General features: G+C 42.9%; 1 protein-coding gene and 1 pseudogene across 1 annotated transcript in view; one reads left to right on the forward strand and one right to left on the reverse strand.

The window, feature by feature from the left end:
- KPNA1 (karyopherin subunit alpha 1) overlaps positions 1-15,496 on the reverse strand; it is a 101,239-nt gene that overhangs the window by 9,304 nt on the left and 76,439 nt on the right. The window contains exons 10-12 of the mRNA XM_070406314.1: positions 15,344-15,422; positions 4,753-4,878; positions 1,965-2,092 (exon numbers count right to left, since the gene is read on the reverse strand). Of these exons, the coding sequence (XP_070262415.1) occupies positions 1,965-2,092; positions 4,753-4,878; positions 15,344-15,422 (333 nt within the window). The remainder of the gene's footprint in view (positions 1-1,964; positions 2,093-4,752; positions 4,879-15,343; positions 15,423-15,496) is intronic.
- On the forward strand, positions 8,605-9,064 carry LOC139002186 (large ribosomal subunit protein eL39-like; annotated as a pseudogene).

Here is a 15,496-nt window from a genome sequence, read left to right on the forward strand (position 1 = left end):
ATTGTATCGATGTTTTCAGCAGCGAGGCCTCAGAGCTAAAGCTGGCCCAGAATAAAAAAAAAAAAAAGAAAACAAGGAGCGGTTGGAAGCTTCAGTCACTCGCTTCCAGAAAACAGCCCTCAGCCCCTCAGCCCCTCAGCCAGACTGGCCAGGCAACCCAGTGGGGACCCGCACCCTGATCCAGGACACCATTCAGGGCAAACCAGCCAGCCCCTAACCATGCACCAGGCCTCTATCCTATATAGTAAAAGGGTAATATGCCTCCCGGCACCGGGATCAGCGTGACAGGGGGCAGCGCCCAAACCCCCTGATCGCCCTGCGGCTCTGTGTGTGACAGGGGGCGGGGCCACAACCTCCCTATCTGCCCTGCTCTGTGCCTGATAGAGGGGAGCTCCCCAATCCCCCGATTGCCCTGCGGCTCTGTGTTTGACAGGGTGCAGCTCACCAACCCCCGATCGGCCCTGCTCTGTGTGTGACAGGGTGTGGCGCCCCAACCCCCCCCCACCCCCATGGGCCCTGATCTGTGTGTGACAGGGTAGAGCCATAACCTCTCCATTGGCCCTGCCCCGAGTGTGACAGTGGCGGCGCCCCAACCCCTGATCGGCCCTGCTCTGTGGGTGATAGAGGGTGGCGCCCCAACCCCCCTCCACGGGCCTTGCTCTGTGTGTGACAGGGTAGAGCCATAACCTCCCCATTGGCCCTGCCCTGAGTGTGACAGGGTACAGCGCCTCAACCTCCTTATCCGCCCTGCTCTGTGTGTGACAGGGGGTGGTGCCCCAACTCCCCTATCGGCCCTACTCTGTGAGTGACAGTGGGGAGCTCCTCAACCCCCTGATCGGCCCTGGTCTGTGTGTGACAGGGTACGGAGCCCCAACACCCCTGATGGGCCCTGCTCTGTGCATGACAGGGGGCGGTGCCCCAACTCCCCAATCGGCCCTACTCTGAGCCTGACCAGGGGCTGCGCCCAGGGATTGGGCCTCTCCTCTGCCATCTGGGAGCAGGCCTAAGCCAGCAGGTCGTTATCTCCCGAGGGGTCCCAGACTGCGAGAGGGCACAGGCCGGGCTAGGGGACCCCCGCCCCCTAGTGCACAAATTTTTGTGCACTGGGCCTCTAGTCCTATATAATAAAAGGCTAATATGCAAATTGTCCCCTCAGGAGTTCAACTGGGAGACCAGGAGTTCGATCACTCACTATGATGTGTACTGACCACCAGGGGACGGTGCGGAACATGCGGGCAACCAGCGGTGGTGGGAGGGTGCTGAGGGAGTGGGGGAAGGAGGAGGCAGGAAGGCGGGAAACCTGATCAGCCTTGATCACTGACCAGGCCTAGGGACCCCACCCATGCACGAATTTCGTGCACCAGGCCTCTAGTTAACACGTTACGCGCCCAGTCAGTCACCGGTGACTGACACTATACTTTCCATCCGGAAGACAAAACAGGCTGGGCGCTTAACGTGTTAAGATTATAAGCTGCTACTACCCAAGGAGCCATTTGAGTCTCAAGCTGATACAGATCTCTCTCTCTCTCTTTACTGAATACTATAGTATTTTAGGAGACACTTGCCTCCACTGAATTTGGGACTTTACCCTAAGATATACCTCTCTTTCAAGTCTGGTCCAATTAAACCATTTAAACTAGAAAGCAAGAGTTAACTATTAAAGTTGGACTCTAAGGATTCTACATGTAACCTTCTAGACTACTCAAGATATTTCTGACCAAGCAGCTCCAGAGTGTGCTGAAGCCACCCCTATAATTATTTCTGCTTCAAACCTCAACTTTGCCGTACTTCTCACATCCCAGAATTTGTCTGCAAGAAGGTAAGGGAAAGGTATAAGGAATAAAACATCTATTTGTGTCTAATTATGAAACAGAATAATCTTCCAGGAGGCTAGAATTAGCATTCTTAAATGGTAGAGAAAATTTTTCCTTTAATTTATAAGATGCTACCTGGCTAGTACTTACTTGATCTGTTCAGCTGATCCTCCAGAAGTTGCATTTGTAATGGCCCAAGCAGCTTCTTTCCTTGTTCGAAACTCAGCAGTTTGTAATATACTAATGAGGGCTGGGAAAATGTTGCCATCTATCACAGTCTGAAATTAAAGAAAAATTAAATAGGAAGGAAAATTATAAGATTTGTAATGTCTAACCATTATGTGTACACGTGAAACTAATATAAAATATTAAATGTCAACTGCAATTGACAAATAATAAACAAAAATTTATAAAAGTGTTCATGATATGCCCTGGTTGCTGTAGCTCAGTTGGTTGAGCATCATACCATGACCATGCACCAAGAAGTCTTGGGTTCAATTTCCAGTAAAGGCACATGCCTGGGTTTTTGGGCTCAAACCACAGTAGGAGGCATGCCTGAGGCAGCCGATCGATATTTCTCTCTCCCTCCCCTCTTCCCTCTCTAAAATCAATAAAAACATGTGTTTTTTAAAAAAGTTTTCATAATACTAATTATAACTTTTCAGGTGGTTTCACTAATGGCATCCCTCCCCCTGTTAAAAATAAATAGGAAGGAGTTAAGTCCTCATTATTCTTAACCTTTTGGCCATACTTGATATCAACAGCACCCTCTCTGGAGTCTGTGACCTTGTAATCTAGTTTTACCTCTGAGTTTTCTCTTTTATTATCCTGTCTTGGTCCACCCACAATAAAAGTTCAATTCTTTGTTCCTCTGCTATTCTCATTTCTCTCATAGCATCGACCCTGACTTGTGTGTTGTAACTCTGGTTGTGATTCCCTTCTCACTGGAGCCCCAGCCCAGGATAGCCAACAGCTTACTTTAGATCTGCTAATCGCCTCAAACACATCATCTGCCCTCTATACCAGGTTTCCTTTCAAATTTGTCAAATTCACAAAGGCTCTCTTTGTATTTATTTATTCTAAATTCAATCAGTCACCACATCTTTTACATTTTCAATTTAAAGTGCTCTAGGTCCATCCTTTCCTTTCCTTTAGCACTGCCACCATTCTGGTCCAAGCCACCACCTCAATCCAGATTACCAGAAAAGCCTTTAGTTGGACAGAGTACTTTTACTCAGTCCCTCTCACCTACTAATACTAAAGTAGTCTTCCTCAAATTATTTTCTTCATGTTTCTCCTTAGCTCAAGTACCTAAATTGGTTCATATCATTTTCTAATAAAAAAAAACTTGAGTTCTACATAACAGTCTGGTGCACAGCAAGCAATCAACTGCAGTTAAAATCACCTCATATGTAAGCTATGAACTGCAATAGCAACCAATGTCAGTCTATGATAGAATTCTGTTAAGGGATGATTAACCTAACCCATGCTTTCCTGGATGAGAACTTTATCTATTATACCAATGAAAGCAGTAAGCAAAGTTTAGCAGAAAGACACTTAATCTTGGTTCTGTCATTTACTCGAGATGCCCTGTAGAAAATAATTTTATTTCTCTGAGTCTCAGTTTCATCTATAAACAAGAATGCTGGATTAGACGACCTCTACAATTCCACTCAGCTCAAAATCACCTAAGTTGTTTTTCAACCCATTGTTCCAGCCTTTCTCATGGCCTATGTTGGACCATTTGGACCACTGCTAATCTTCCACTTGGGTTATTCTCCCACTGATTATATATATATATAAAACCCTAATATGCAAATAGACCAAACGGCGGAACAACCAGTCACTATGACGTGTGCTGACCACCAGAGGGCATGCATGGAACATGGTGGGTGTTGGCCACAGCGGGATGGTGGAGCAGGTGAGCAGGGGCGCCAGACCAAGGCGGGGTGCAGGTCACTGTCATTGGGGTGAGCCTCTGGTGGTTACTGAAAATTCTTTGTTTCTGTGAGCCATGGTCCTGCCCGGTGCTTGCACCTGCTGCCAGTGCCGGCCCACTCAGCACCAGCCTGATCGCTCGGGCCATCAGTGGTGCCAGCGGCAGCTGCCAGCCCCAATTGCCCCTCAGGGCTTCTCCACCTCTCCCTGCTCCTGAGGGGCTATCGGTCCCGGCAGCCAGCGCCGGAGCTCCCGCCCGCACCTGCTGCCAGCCCTGATTGCCCCTGAGGGCTTCTCTACCTCCCCTTGCTCCTGAGGGGCAATCAGGGCAGCATCCACTGTTTGCACTGCTGCTGGCACCAGCCCCAATCACTCTGCGCTGTCAGCGGGTGCGAGCTGGGCCGGTTCTGTCAGTGTGTGGGAGCAGTGGCAGCAGGAATGGGGCTGCTGGCAGACAGGGGACAGGGGACTGCGGTGGGAGGGCCAACACCCACCCCTGTGCCCACAGCAGCATTGCAGCCCACAGTTCCTTTGAAGGTGCACAAATTCATGCACTGGGCCCTTAGTGTAAGAATAAAAGGGCAGATAATCAGCTAGAGAAAAATGGATCCCCAAAGGTTCATGAAAAATTAAAGCAATCTAATGCATGAGTCCAACAGAAAATAAGTATTTTACTTGGCAAGAGTGAAGTTAACCTGCTTAGCATAAAGTCCAACAAAACTGCAAGAATACAAGACACTATTACACTATCTTGGAAAATCATCAAATATTAAAGGCAAAGGGAAATACCAAGGCCCAAGCGTGAGTTCAAAAGACTTATCTTCTTCAAAGTAGGGTTTTTAAAAAAGTAAGATGCAGACTGGCCAAATAAGAGAACAATGTTGGCAGTAAGTGGCCTCCAAGGCAATAGAAAAAATATATACTTCAAAGACAGAAAAAAAAATAATCTTATTTATCCATAAAAATATGCAAAAAATGCAGATGCTATGTATGAAATTACCTGGATCTGGGCCCTATTTCCTGCTGTGATATTAGATATTGTCCAACATGCTTCCTTTTTGATAGATTCCTTTGGGCTACTCAGCAAATGCAATAAACTCTGCAGAGCAGAGCAATTCAAAATGACCTAAAATGAGAAGTTTGAAAATTTTACTTATTGATGCAAACAAATATAAGTAAATCTTTAACTCAAAAACTTTATTTTAGGAAAAAGGCAAAGAAATAACTTAATGTCTCCCCTTGAAATTTTAGAAACAAATAACTTTATATATGTAAAAAAGTATTCACTGCTAGTAAGAATTAGTTTCTAAGATCATCAAAGCAGTTTCATTGTACACATTGTCAACTACTAAAACCATACTTAGTAAGATATAATAATGTCTTAGTTACTTTCCTATCCCTACAGCATATTAAAATGCCTCTGAATGGGTACTGTATCAAGCGGCCAAAAATTAAGAAGTGGTCTCAGAATTTTAAGTCCTCTGATAACCCTCTAATTGGTAGTCAATGAACCAATACATACTTAATGAAGCACTATAAGATACAAAGATAAAAAGAGTATGTCCCCAGCTACCAAACAGCTTACAAGGGTGAGGGAGATAAGAAATGAAGGAGAGCTACTCTACCAAAACTAAAATCATAAAGTTGTCATGATTAAAATAATAGGTGGCTGGCTCAAGAATCAACCACTGAACAACAGAATAGATAACAAGTCCAAAAGCAAATGCAGATATTTGTAAAGAATTAAGTATATAATAAAGTTAATCCTTTCCTCCCACAATAACTGTGGGTCTTATTTAATAGTTGGTACTAGAATAAAGGAGTTGAAAGTGTTTCTTAAAAAATCAGTTCTTAACCCTAGTTATAAAAATAAATTTTTCAGCTGGTTTAATGAATATAAAAGAGAAATCATAAAACAGAAGAAAATCTCAGTAAATAGCTGGTTTGGGATAGTGGAGGACTTTTCAAGCATAAAAACAATGAAAAAATAGGAAAATGCAACAGATAAGAGGGTTGCTATCTTTAATATGTAAATTGGTGAGAAACTAAAATTTAATAGAATATTATCTCATAAGTAATAACAGAAATGCAAATTAAAAGGAAGTATTTTTTTGCCTGTTAAATTAATGTAGCTAAAAAAAAAAACAACCAACTTTAAACAAATACAGCCTTTCTAAATAACAGTATAAAAGATGTCACAAAGCAACTTTTAAAACATCAAAATATGTGGTCTGTAAAATAAACACAGCAGAAGTTATACATAGGGAGAATTTCAAGATGGTGGCATAGGTAAACACTGGAAATTGCTGCCTCCGACAACAACTTCAAAAATACAACTAAAAGACAGAACGGTCATCATCCAGACAGAAAGGCTGGCTGAGTGGAAATTCTACAACTAGAAGGAAAGAGAAGAGCACACAGACTCAGAGGAGCTACGAAAGTAAAGTGCAGAGGTACGGAGGCTCCGGCACGTGGGGAAAGGGACTGGCACCTGAGGACGCGGCTGTCTTTTTGAATCAGGAGGGAGTCACAAGCTCCCAACTGCTCTGAACTCCGGTTCCGGGAAATCTCTGGGGTCCCAGGGCTCATATGGGGAGACACTGGACGGTCTGGCAGCAGGCAAAACTCGGAACTTGAGGGCGGCTTTCCCTCAGAGATGCTGGCAGCAATTACTGGGACACTGAGACTCGTGGCCCCTTAGGGCAGGGCTGAGAATCAGCCATAGCTGCTTGCTCCGCCCTGTTGATTTCGAGACCCCGCCCCATCCAGGCTGCTGCAAAGCCTTTTGCATATGAATGCCCGGGTCCTTTGCAACCTGAAAATTACCTAACAAATTGCAGCTGGGCCAGACAGACCCAGAACTTCCAAGAGAAGGCCCAAGGCCCCTCAGCAGCTTGCATTGCTTCACAGCTGGGCCCCATCTGGGCACCCCAAGACCCCCAAAAAAGGAAGGGGAATCTGCATATCTCTTCGTAGCTCCTGCTGGGTAACCTCAGGAAGAGGCTTAATTAGCACCTCCTTAGATCCAAGAGCCAGTGTACCCAGTGGTCAGAGTGGGACCATCCAGATTACAACTCCTCAGATTCATAAGGAACACACTCAGGAGGCAGACTCAGTGAGCACCAAAGCCCCACTGAAGCAAGTCTTGCCCCAGAAGGGTGTCTTCAGCACAGAAGTTCTCCCACTGCAGACACAGCTGATTCTCACAGCCAATTGGCCTGGAGGTCAATTCCTCCCAGTGTTACCTACAACAATCAAGGCATAACTACAACAAGACTGTGCACAAAGCCCACAAGGGGGTGCACCAAGAGTGTCCACCTCAGGTAACTGCGGAGGCGGAGCCATTGGGCCCTGTAGGACACCTAGCACACAAAACCACTCTACCAACACAGGGAAGCAGACAAAATGCGAAGACAAAGAAACAGGTCACAAATGACAGAAATGGAAGACAGCAAACGACTGGATATAGAGTTCAAAACCACGTTTCTAAGATTTTTCAAGAATTTTATGGAAACCACCGATAAATGTAGTGAGATCCTCAAGAAATCTAGTGAGACCCTCAATGTTGTGATAAAGGACCAACTAGAAATTAAGCATACACTGACTGAAATAAATAATACTATACAGACTCCCAACAGCAGACCAGAGGATCGCAAGAATCAAGTCAAAGATTTGAAATACGAAGAAGCAAAAAACACCCAACCGGAAAAGCAAAACGAAAAAAGAATCCAAAAATACGAAGATAGTGTAAGGAGCCTCTGGGACAACTTCAAGCGTACCAACATCAGAATTATAGGGGTGCCAGAAGAAGAGAGAGGGCAAGATATTGAAAACCTATTTGAAGAAATAATGACAGAAAACTTCCCCCTACCTGGTGAAAGAAATAGACTTACAAGTCCAGGAAGCGCAGAGAACCCCAAACAAAAGGAATCCAAAGAGGACCACACCAAGACACATCATAATTAAAATGCCAAGAGCAAAAGACAAAGAGAGAATCTTAAAAGCAACAAGAGAAAAACAGTCAGTTACCTACAAGGGAGTACCCATACGACTGTCAGCTGATTTCTCAACAGAAACCATGCAGGCCAGAAGAGAGTGGCAAGAAATATTCAAAGTGATGAATAGCAAGAACCTACAACCAAGATTACTTTATCCAGCAAAGCTATCATTCAGAATTGAAGGTCAGATAAAGAGCTTCACAGATAAGAAAAAGCTAAAGGAGTTCATCACCACCAAACCAGCATTATATGAAATGCTGAAAGGTATTCTTTAAGAAGAGGAAGAAGCCGAAACTGGTTTGGCTCAGTGGATAGAGCGTCGGCCTGCGGACTGAAAGGTCCCAGGTTCGATTCCGGTCAAGGGCATGTACCTGGGTTGCGGGCACATCCCCAGTAGGAGATGTGCAGGAGGCAGCTGATCGATGTTTCTCACTCTCTATCTCTCTCCCTTCCTCTCTGTAAAAAATCAATAAAATATATTTAAAAAAAAAAAATAAGAAGAGGAAGAAGAAAAAGGAACTCTTACCATTTGCCACAGCATGGATGGAACTAGAGAGCATTATGCTAAGTGAAATAAGCCAGTCAGAGAAGGATAAATACCACATGATCTCACTCATTTGTGGAATATAATGAACATTATAAACTGATAAACAAGGACTGATCCAGAGATGGAGAGGCATTGATTGGTCTGTGGAGCCTTGGAGGGAAGGTAGGGGAGGTTGGGGGTAAGGGGGAAAGATCAACCAAAGGACTTACATGCAAGCATATAGGTCTAACCAATGGACACAGACAACGGGGGGGTGAGGGCATGAGCGGGGGGAGGGGAGGTAGGGGGTAACGTGGGTATAAGGACACATACGTAATATCTTAATCAATAAAAATATACATATATATAAAAAAAAGAAGTTATACATAATACTTGGGGAAGAGTTGTCAGAAAAAGACTTCATAGGGAGTAGGGGTAAGATTTCAAATGCAGAGAAAGGACCCCCAAAGGTAGGTTAAAAATGAGAAAATGAGCTATTTCTCCACCGTCGAGGTGAATGCGTTAGCTTCTCCTTCACCATGTCTTCTGACAAGACTTTCAGGTTCAAGAAGTTCCTGGCCAAGAAATAAAAGCACAACTGGCCCATTCCCCAATGGATTCAGATGAAAACTGGTAATAAAATGAGGTACAACTCGAAGAAGAGACATTGGAGAAGAACCAAACTGGGTCTATGAGGAATCACACATGAGAGATGACTAACATATTTATGCTGTATCCAGGTTTCCTACATCTTTAAATGATTGAAAAGATCGCTACTGTCTGGACAGTTGGGGCATTTTAATTGAAAAGTTAATGGACTCTTGAATTTGCTCTGCTGATTTTTTTATTTCTGCAGTAGTCGGCTGGTTCAATAATAAATGTTTAAAAAAACATTAAAAACCTTTAAAAAAAAAAGAAACTGAGAAAATGCACGCTGACCCAGGAACCAGGTCAGTTTCGATTCCCAGTCAGGCACATGGCTGGGTTGCAGGCTTGATCCCCAGTAAGGGGTATGCAGAGGGCAGCCAATTGATGATTCTCATCATTGATGTTTCTATCTCCCTCTCTCTTAAATCAATAAAAACATATTAAAAAAAGAAATGAGGAAATGCTGAGATCGGCTATCACAAGTACCAAAATAAGAAAACAGACCAAAATTAACAGTAGGCTAAAAAGAAAAATGAGACTAAAATTCTGAAGTGCCGGAAGCCGGTCCATCCTTGCTGCTTGACACAGTCGCTGCAGGAAAGAAACATCTGCACAGCATATGTTTCAAGGGACATAGCATATATAGCATATTGTTCTTAATATGTTTGCTCCCTTTAGCGCCATGTGTTTTAACCAAGGTCACCTCTCCGAGAAAGGTTGTTTCCCCAGGTGGGGATTTTTCCCTGAGGTTAGGGAGGGGATACAACCCCTTAATTAAGTGCCAGGCGGGTAGTTAAGCTACATAATCTTTACTCCCTGGAATGGAGATAAGAAACGCCCTAACCTTTGTAATAGAAATTGACAGGATTAAAATCGGCTGGTATAAATACGGATGTAACAAGACAATAAACATCAGATCCTCATCAGTTCCTAACCAGAACTCCGACCAGAACTTTGGCTGGAGATCCTGGCTAGAGGTCCTGACTAAGGCTGTTGATCAACTGAAGGCTGTCTTCGTGTCATTCCTTCTTCGCCGACTCCGTCCACACCTTTGGGGACCCCTGGACCCGCTGGGGTTGGACTCCAGCACAAATTCCTTAAAGTCTTTCAAAGTTCTTTATCTCATAGGCCAGTGGTCGACAAACTGCGGCTCGCGAGCCACATGCGGCTCTTTGGCCCCTTGAGTGTGGCTCTTCCACAAAATACCACATGCAGGCGTGCACATACAGTGTGATTGAAACTTCGTGGCCCATGTGCAGAAGTTGGTATTTTGTGGAAGAGCCACACTCAAGGGGCCAAAGAGCTGCATGTGGCTCGCGAGCTGCAGTTTGCTGACCACTGTCATAGGCATTAAAGGAGCTTGTTGTTGTTTTTTATTAAGTTTCCCTGTAGTTTATTTTTAAAAAAAATATATCTTTGTTGATTTCAGAGAGGAAGGAAGAGAGATAGAAACATCAATGATGAGAGAAAATCACTGATTGGCTGCCTCCTGCATGTTCCCTCCTGGGGATCGAGCCCGCAACCCAGGCATGTGCCCTTGACCAGAATGGAACCTGGGACCCTTTAGTCCGCAGGCTGATGCTCTATCCCCTGAGCCAACACAGACAGCTAGGGTGAAGCTTGTTTCTAAGAGGAAAATAAATAATGTGAACAAGGTTATTGTAAGAAAGGTTAAGCTGTTATTAGAATAAACTGAGGGGGATAAATGCTTAGGAGAGTAGGAAGATAAATCAGGTGGGTACAGCAACAACCTTTGTGTAAAAAAATAAAGGAAACCAAAATAAGATGATAGGACGTGGATCTGGCAACACTAAGATAAGACATGAATCAGATAACAGTAAGAATCAACAAGACCTGGTGACCTACTATACAAAGTGTGAGAGATATGGAGACATCAAATATGACTGCAAAGTTTCAAGTGTGGATGAAGAGTTGTATCTTTAATTGCAATGGAAAAAATCAAGATTTGGAACATGCTTTGTGGGAAAAGAACACACATTGTAAGAGACAAATGTGAGACATGCAAGCAGAAATATCTAACAGGCTACTGGATATATGGGACTGAAACTTAAGAGAAAGTCAGAATTAGATGTATAGATTCAGAACTTCATTCAATAAATATTTTTTTTAGTTCCTACACATTGTATCAGGAACTATTAGATTACAGAGACATAAAAATGAACAAGATTGACACAGATTCCCCTCTAGAAGCTTACAATCAGTGATTAAACAGCTATAATACAGTGTGCTAAGTGCCATGATGGATGAAACAAAGAAGGAGCAGTAACTTAAGAGTATGACAGCAAACAAGGCTTCTCAGAGAAAACAGTGTTTTGTCATAACAAGACCTGAAGATGAGAAGACAGGGCAGAGTGTGGATACATGTGAGGTAGTGATTAAAGCAGGAATGGGGGGTAGAGATATATTCCATGCAGAAGAAAGAAAGCATGTGTTAGGGCTCAGAGCTGAGTGTGATCATAGCGGAAAAAAAACACAGCAAGAGTATATAAAATTTGATGTGGGAATGGGAACATAGAAACTTAGCAAATACACTGAAACAGTTACAAATACACAAAGTACAAAGGACAATATACTTGAAAGCCTCCTTTCCATTCCAGTATCCCAGATATCCAGTTCTCTACAGACAACCAATATTATTAGTTTCCTATGTATCCTTCCAGAGAAATTTTATGCAAACATAATAAAACATATAGTATACTGAGTACACTGGGTTTTTTTCCCTTTCCTCGCTATGCCCCTTTTTACACATTATTCTGCCCCTTGGTTTGTTTGGTTGGTTTTTTGTTTTGTTTTTTGAGTGTTTAATTCAAACCTATATTTGGAGTTTCTGAAATGTTGACCCACAGACCACTTTCTTGTTACACATGTGTATCAATGAAAACAAAAGGCAGAGAATCAATGACATCTACACACACACACACACACACACACACACACACACACACACGACTCCTTTCATAACATTCTTTAAAAATATACATTGTAGCCTAACTGGTTTGGCTCAGTGGATAGAGCTGTTGGCCTGTGGACTGAAGGGTCTCATGTTCGATTCCAGTCAAAGGCATATGCTTGGGTTGCGGGCTCGATCCCCAGTAGGGGATGTGCAGGAAGCAGCCAATCAATGATTCTCTCTCATCATTGATGTTTCTATCTCTCTCTCCTTCTCCCTTCCTCTCTGAAATCAATAAAAATATATTTAAAAATATATATACACACAGACATTGTAGTCTTTGCACCTCACCAAAGGTGGCGATGTAACAAATATACTAGCTTAGTTCTACTCACTGTTTAGCAAGGTCCACTACCTACCTGTTATAAACCCTTTCCTTTCTGGATTTCTCCAGGGCTTTGTCTGTGGTTTTCTCATTCTCCCCTTGACATTTGGGACAATACACTTGCTCTGTGGTTTATGATTCAGTCCTACACAGGGGAAGTGGAACTGATCACTGGGGCATTCATCAATCATTTCTCCACAGAAGAACTTTTTGCACAGAGAGTAAGTGGGCTAGTCTGGTTGAATGGGAACGTCTATAGGGTATACTTGCCTCTCTGCTTTGGCCTTGAAGCATTTCTTCTCTTGGAGGCCTTTGCTTTCTTCTCTTGGGCGTTCTTTTTTTTTTTTTTTTTTTTTTTAATATATTTTATTGATTTTTAACAGAGAGGGAGAGGGATAGAGAGTCAGAAACATCGATGAGAGAGAAACACCGATCAGCTGCCTCCTGCACACTCCCCACTGGGGATGTGCCCACAACCTAAGGCACATGCCCTTGACCGGAATCGAACCTGGGACCCTTAGGTCCACAGGCCGACACTCTATCCACTGAGCCAAACCGTCCAGGGCATCCTTGGGTGTTCTTGAGGTGATGTCATCATGGTCATGATTATTAACTGCATTCTCCCGATTCACATTGTTGTCCTGCTGCCAGGACCTCTTATTATTGAACTTTTCTGCCTGTGTGATTGTCTCATTCTTGTACTTATCCTGGCTGGCTTTGCCACTGTGGCCAGTGGAGTCACTGACCTTTTGGTGTGCCTCAAAGGGTTCCATGTGACTGCCCACTTGCCTGGTCCAGTTCTCCACCATTCTACCATTTGACTCATAATCTAGATCAGCAGTCTCAACCTGTGGGTCGTGACCCCTTTGGCGGTTCAAAGACCCTTTCACAGGGGTTGCCTAAGACCATTCTGCATATCAGATATTTACATTATGATTCATAACAGTAGGAAATTACAGTTATGAAGTAGCAACGAAAATAATTTTATGGTTGGGTCATCACATGAGGAACTGTATTTAAAGGGCCAGAAGATTGAGAACCACTGATCTAGATCTTCTTGAATCAGGGCTCTCTGAATGCAGTGCAGCATTTTCCTCTTCTGGATTCTGTCTGTCTCCCATTTAGACTTCTAATAATACTGATCTATTTCCTTGAGAATTTGCTTCCCCTTCTCCTCAAGGCCTCTGGATCGGGGGCCAGGACAGGAGGCTTGAGTTGTATCCTGAGCCAGCAGCTTGGCTAACAAGCCACTCCCTTGGCACTGAGGCACTGCCATTGCCCCACAGCCACTTTGTTTTTCTTTATAAACAATACTAGAGGCCCGATGCACAAAATTCGTGCAAGGGGCCTGGCCCCTGCCCCCAGTGGTGGCTGCCTTTGCCTCAGCCCCCGCCGCTGTGGCTTCATCCAGAAGGTCATCTGGTCTACTTAGCATATTATGCTTTTATTATTATAGTAACCTGGAGAGCTTTCTATATCAATGATTAAAAGCCCCTTCCTTCTGTTGCATAGCATTCCATTATAACTTAACCTGCCTGACCAAAGGTTAAGTTAAATCATAAGGGACCCAAAATTTCTACAAGCACCATGTCAAAACAGAGATAACGAAGGTAGTGAAAGTAGTTGCCTAATTTTTTGTTTGTTTTACTTGCCTAATTTTTAACAAACATTAATGAAACAAAGTATTAATTTTCTCCAAAAATATTTTTACTTTTAAATATGTTTTTATTATTGATTTTAGAGAGAGAGTAAGGGATAGAAATAGAAACATTGATGAGAGAAGAAACATGGATTGGCTGTCTCCTGCATGCCTCCCACCAGGAATCTAGCCAGCAACCCAGGCTTGTGCCCTTAATAGGAACTGAACTGGAGATCTCCTGGTTCATGGGTCAACGTTCAATCACTGAGCCACTCCAGCCCTGCGATACAGCTGCCAGATTTTAAATTATCTTAAACATCATCGGAGGACAATAGAGGGCCATAAAAAGATTGTAAGTAAAAGATACATGATCAAATTTGTGTTTTACAAGCATCCTTCTGGTAACATGGGAATTGTACAATAAATGTCTGAGCTAAGCATTACAAGAGATAAGTAGAGATGGAATAACAGAGTTAAGAGACTGATGAGAGTAGGGAAGAAGAATCAAACTGATGTCCAGGTTTTTGCCTCAGGTAACTGTCGGTGCCATTCACTGAAACGGGGAACATAAATAAGCAGAGGCCCAAATATATAAGGGAAAACAATGAGTTCCTTAGTGGATAAATATATTTAAAGAACATATGAGAGTTTGAAGACACCTCTGAGAACAAACTCAATCTTCCTTAATTTTAAAGATTAGAAAAGTGAAGACATTAAATGTCTGTTGAAAGTAAATGGTGGTTAAGAAAAAGCAAGGTAAGGCTAAAACCTAATGCTCAAAGTGATGGCTGAATTTATAAAAAGATCAGTGAATGAGGCTGAAGGATTATCTCCTGGAGAATTCCCACAAAAAAGAAGAAACAGAAAAAAGAGCTCACTAAAGGGAAATAATCAATGAGTCAGGAGACCAAAATACTTCAACACCACAACAGCTTAAAAAGATAATTTAAAGATGACAGCAATGTGCCAATATACCTGAGAGATCAAGAAGGAAAATGGCTAGCCAATCCACTGTGAGTAATGGATCTGGATATAGAAGTTGAATGGAGTGACATGAGGAGCTAGGAGGGAAGAATCCTCCTGACACAGGAGACTTACTAACGATGTACAAAGAAGAAAATTATCAGAGATGATGAGATAAAGATGACAGAGATAGAGAAAAGATGCTACTGAAAGCTTCATATGCTCACAAGACCATTTCAAGTAGGAGTAGTAGGAAAGAAACCTGCCTGACCAAAGGTTAAGTTAAATCACAGGGGACCCAAAATTTCTACAAGCACCACGTCAAAACAGAGATAACGAAGGTAGTGACAGTAGTTGCCTAATTTTTTGTTTGTTTTACTTGCCTAATTTTTAACAAACATTAATGAAACAAAGTATTAATTTTCTCCCAAAATATGGAATTTAATAGTATAATACAAACTTAATCATGGAGTTCAATGTACTATTTTTGAAGGAAAAAAACAGTTGTCACATATTCATACCTGTGTCTGAATATCATCCCCTGTGACAATGTTTCCCACGGCCCGCAAAGCAGGAGAAACCACTTTGTAATCATTATGCCTGCAACCATAAAAAGAAATGTTATTTCTAACAATTCTATCCTTAGTTTCTTTTCCTTAGGGCTGAAATACAAA

The sequence above is a fragment of the Myotis yumanensis genome, unplaced genomic scaffold (genome assembly GCF_028538775.1).
Source record: "Myotis yumanensis isolate MYYU_CA2020_CCGP unplaced genomic scaffold, mMyoYum1.0.hap1 SCAF_2, whole genome shotgun sequence".
Taxonomy (NCBI): Eukaryota; Metazoa; Chordata; class Mammalia; order Chiroptera; family Vespertilionidae; genus Myotis; species Myotis yumanensis.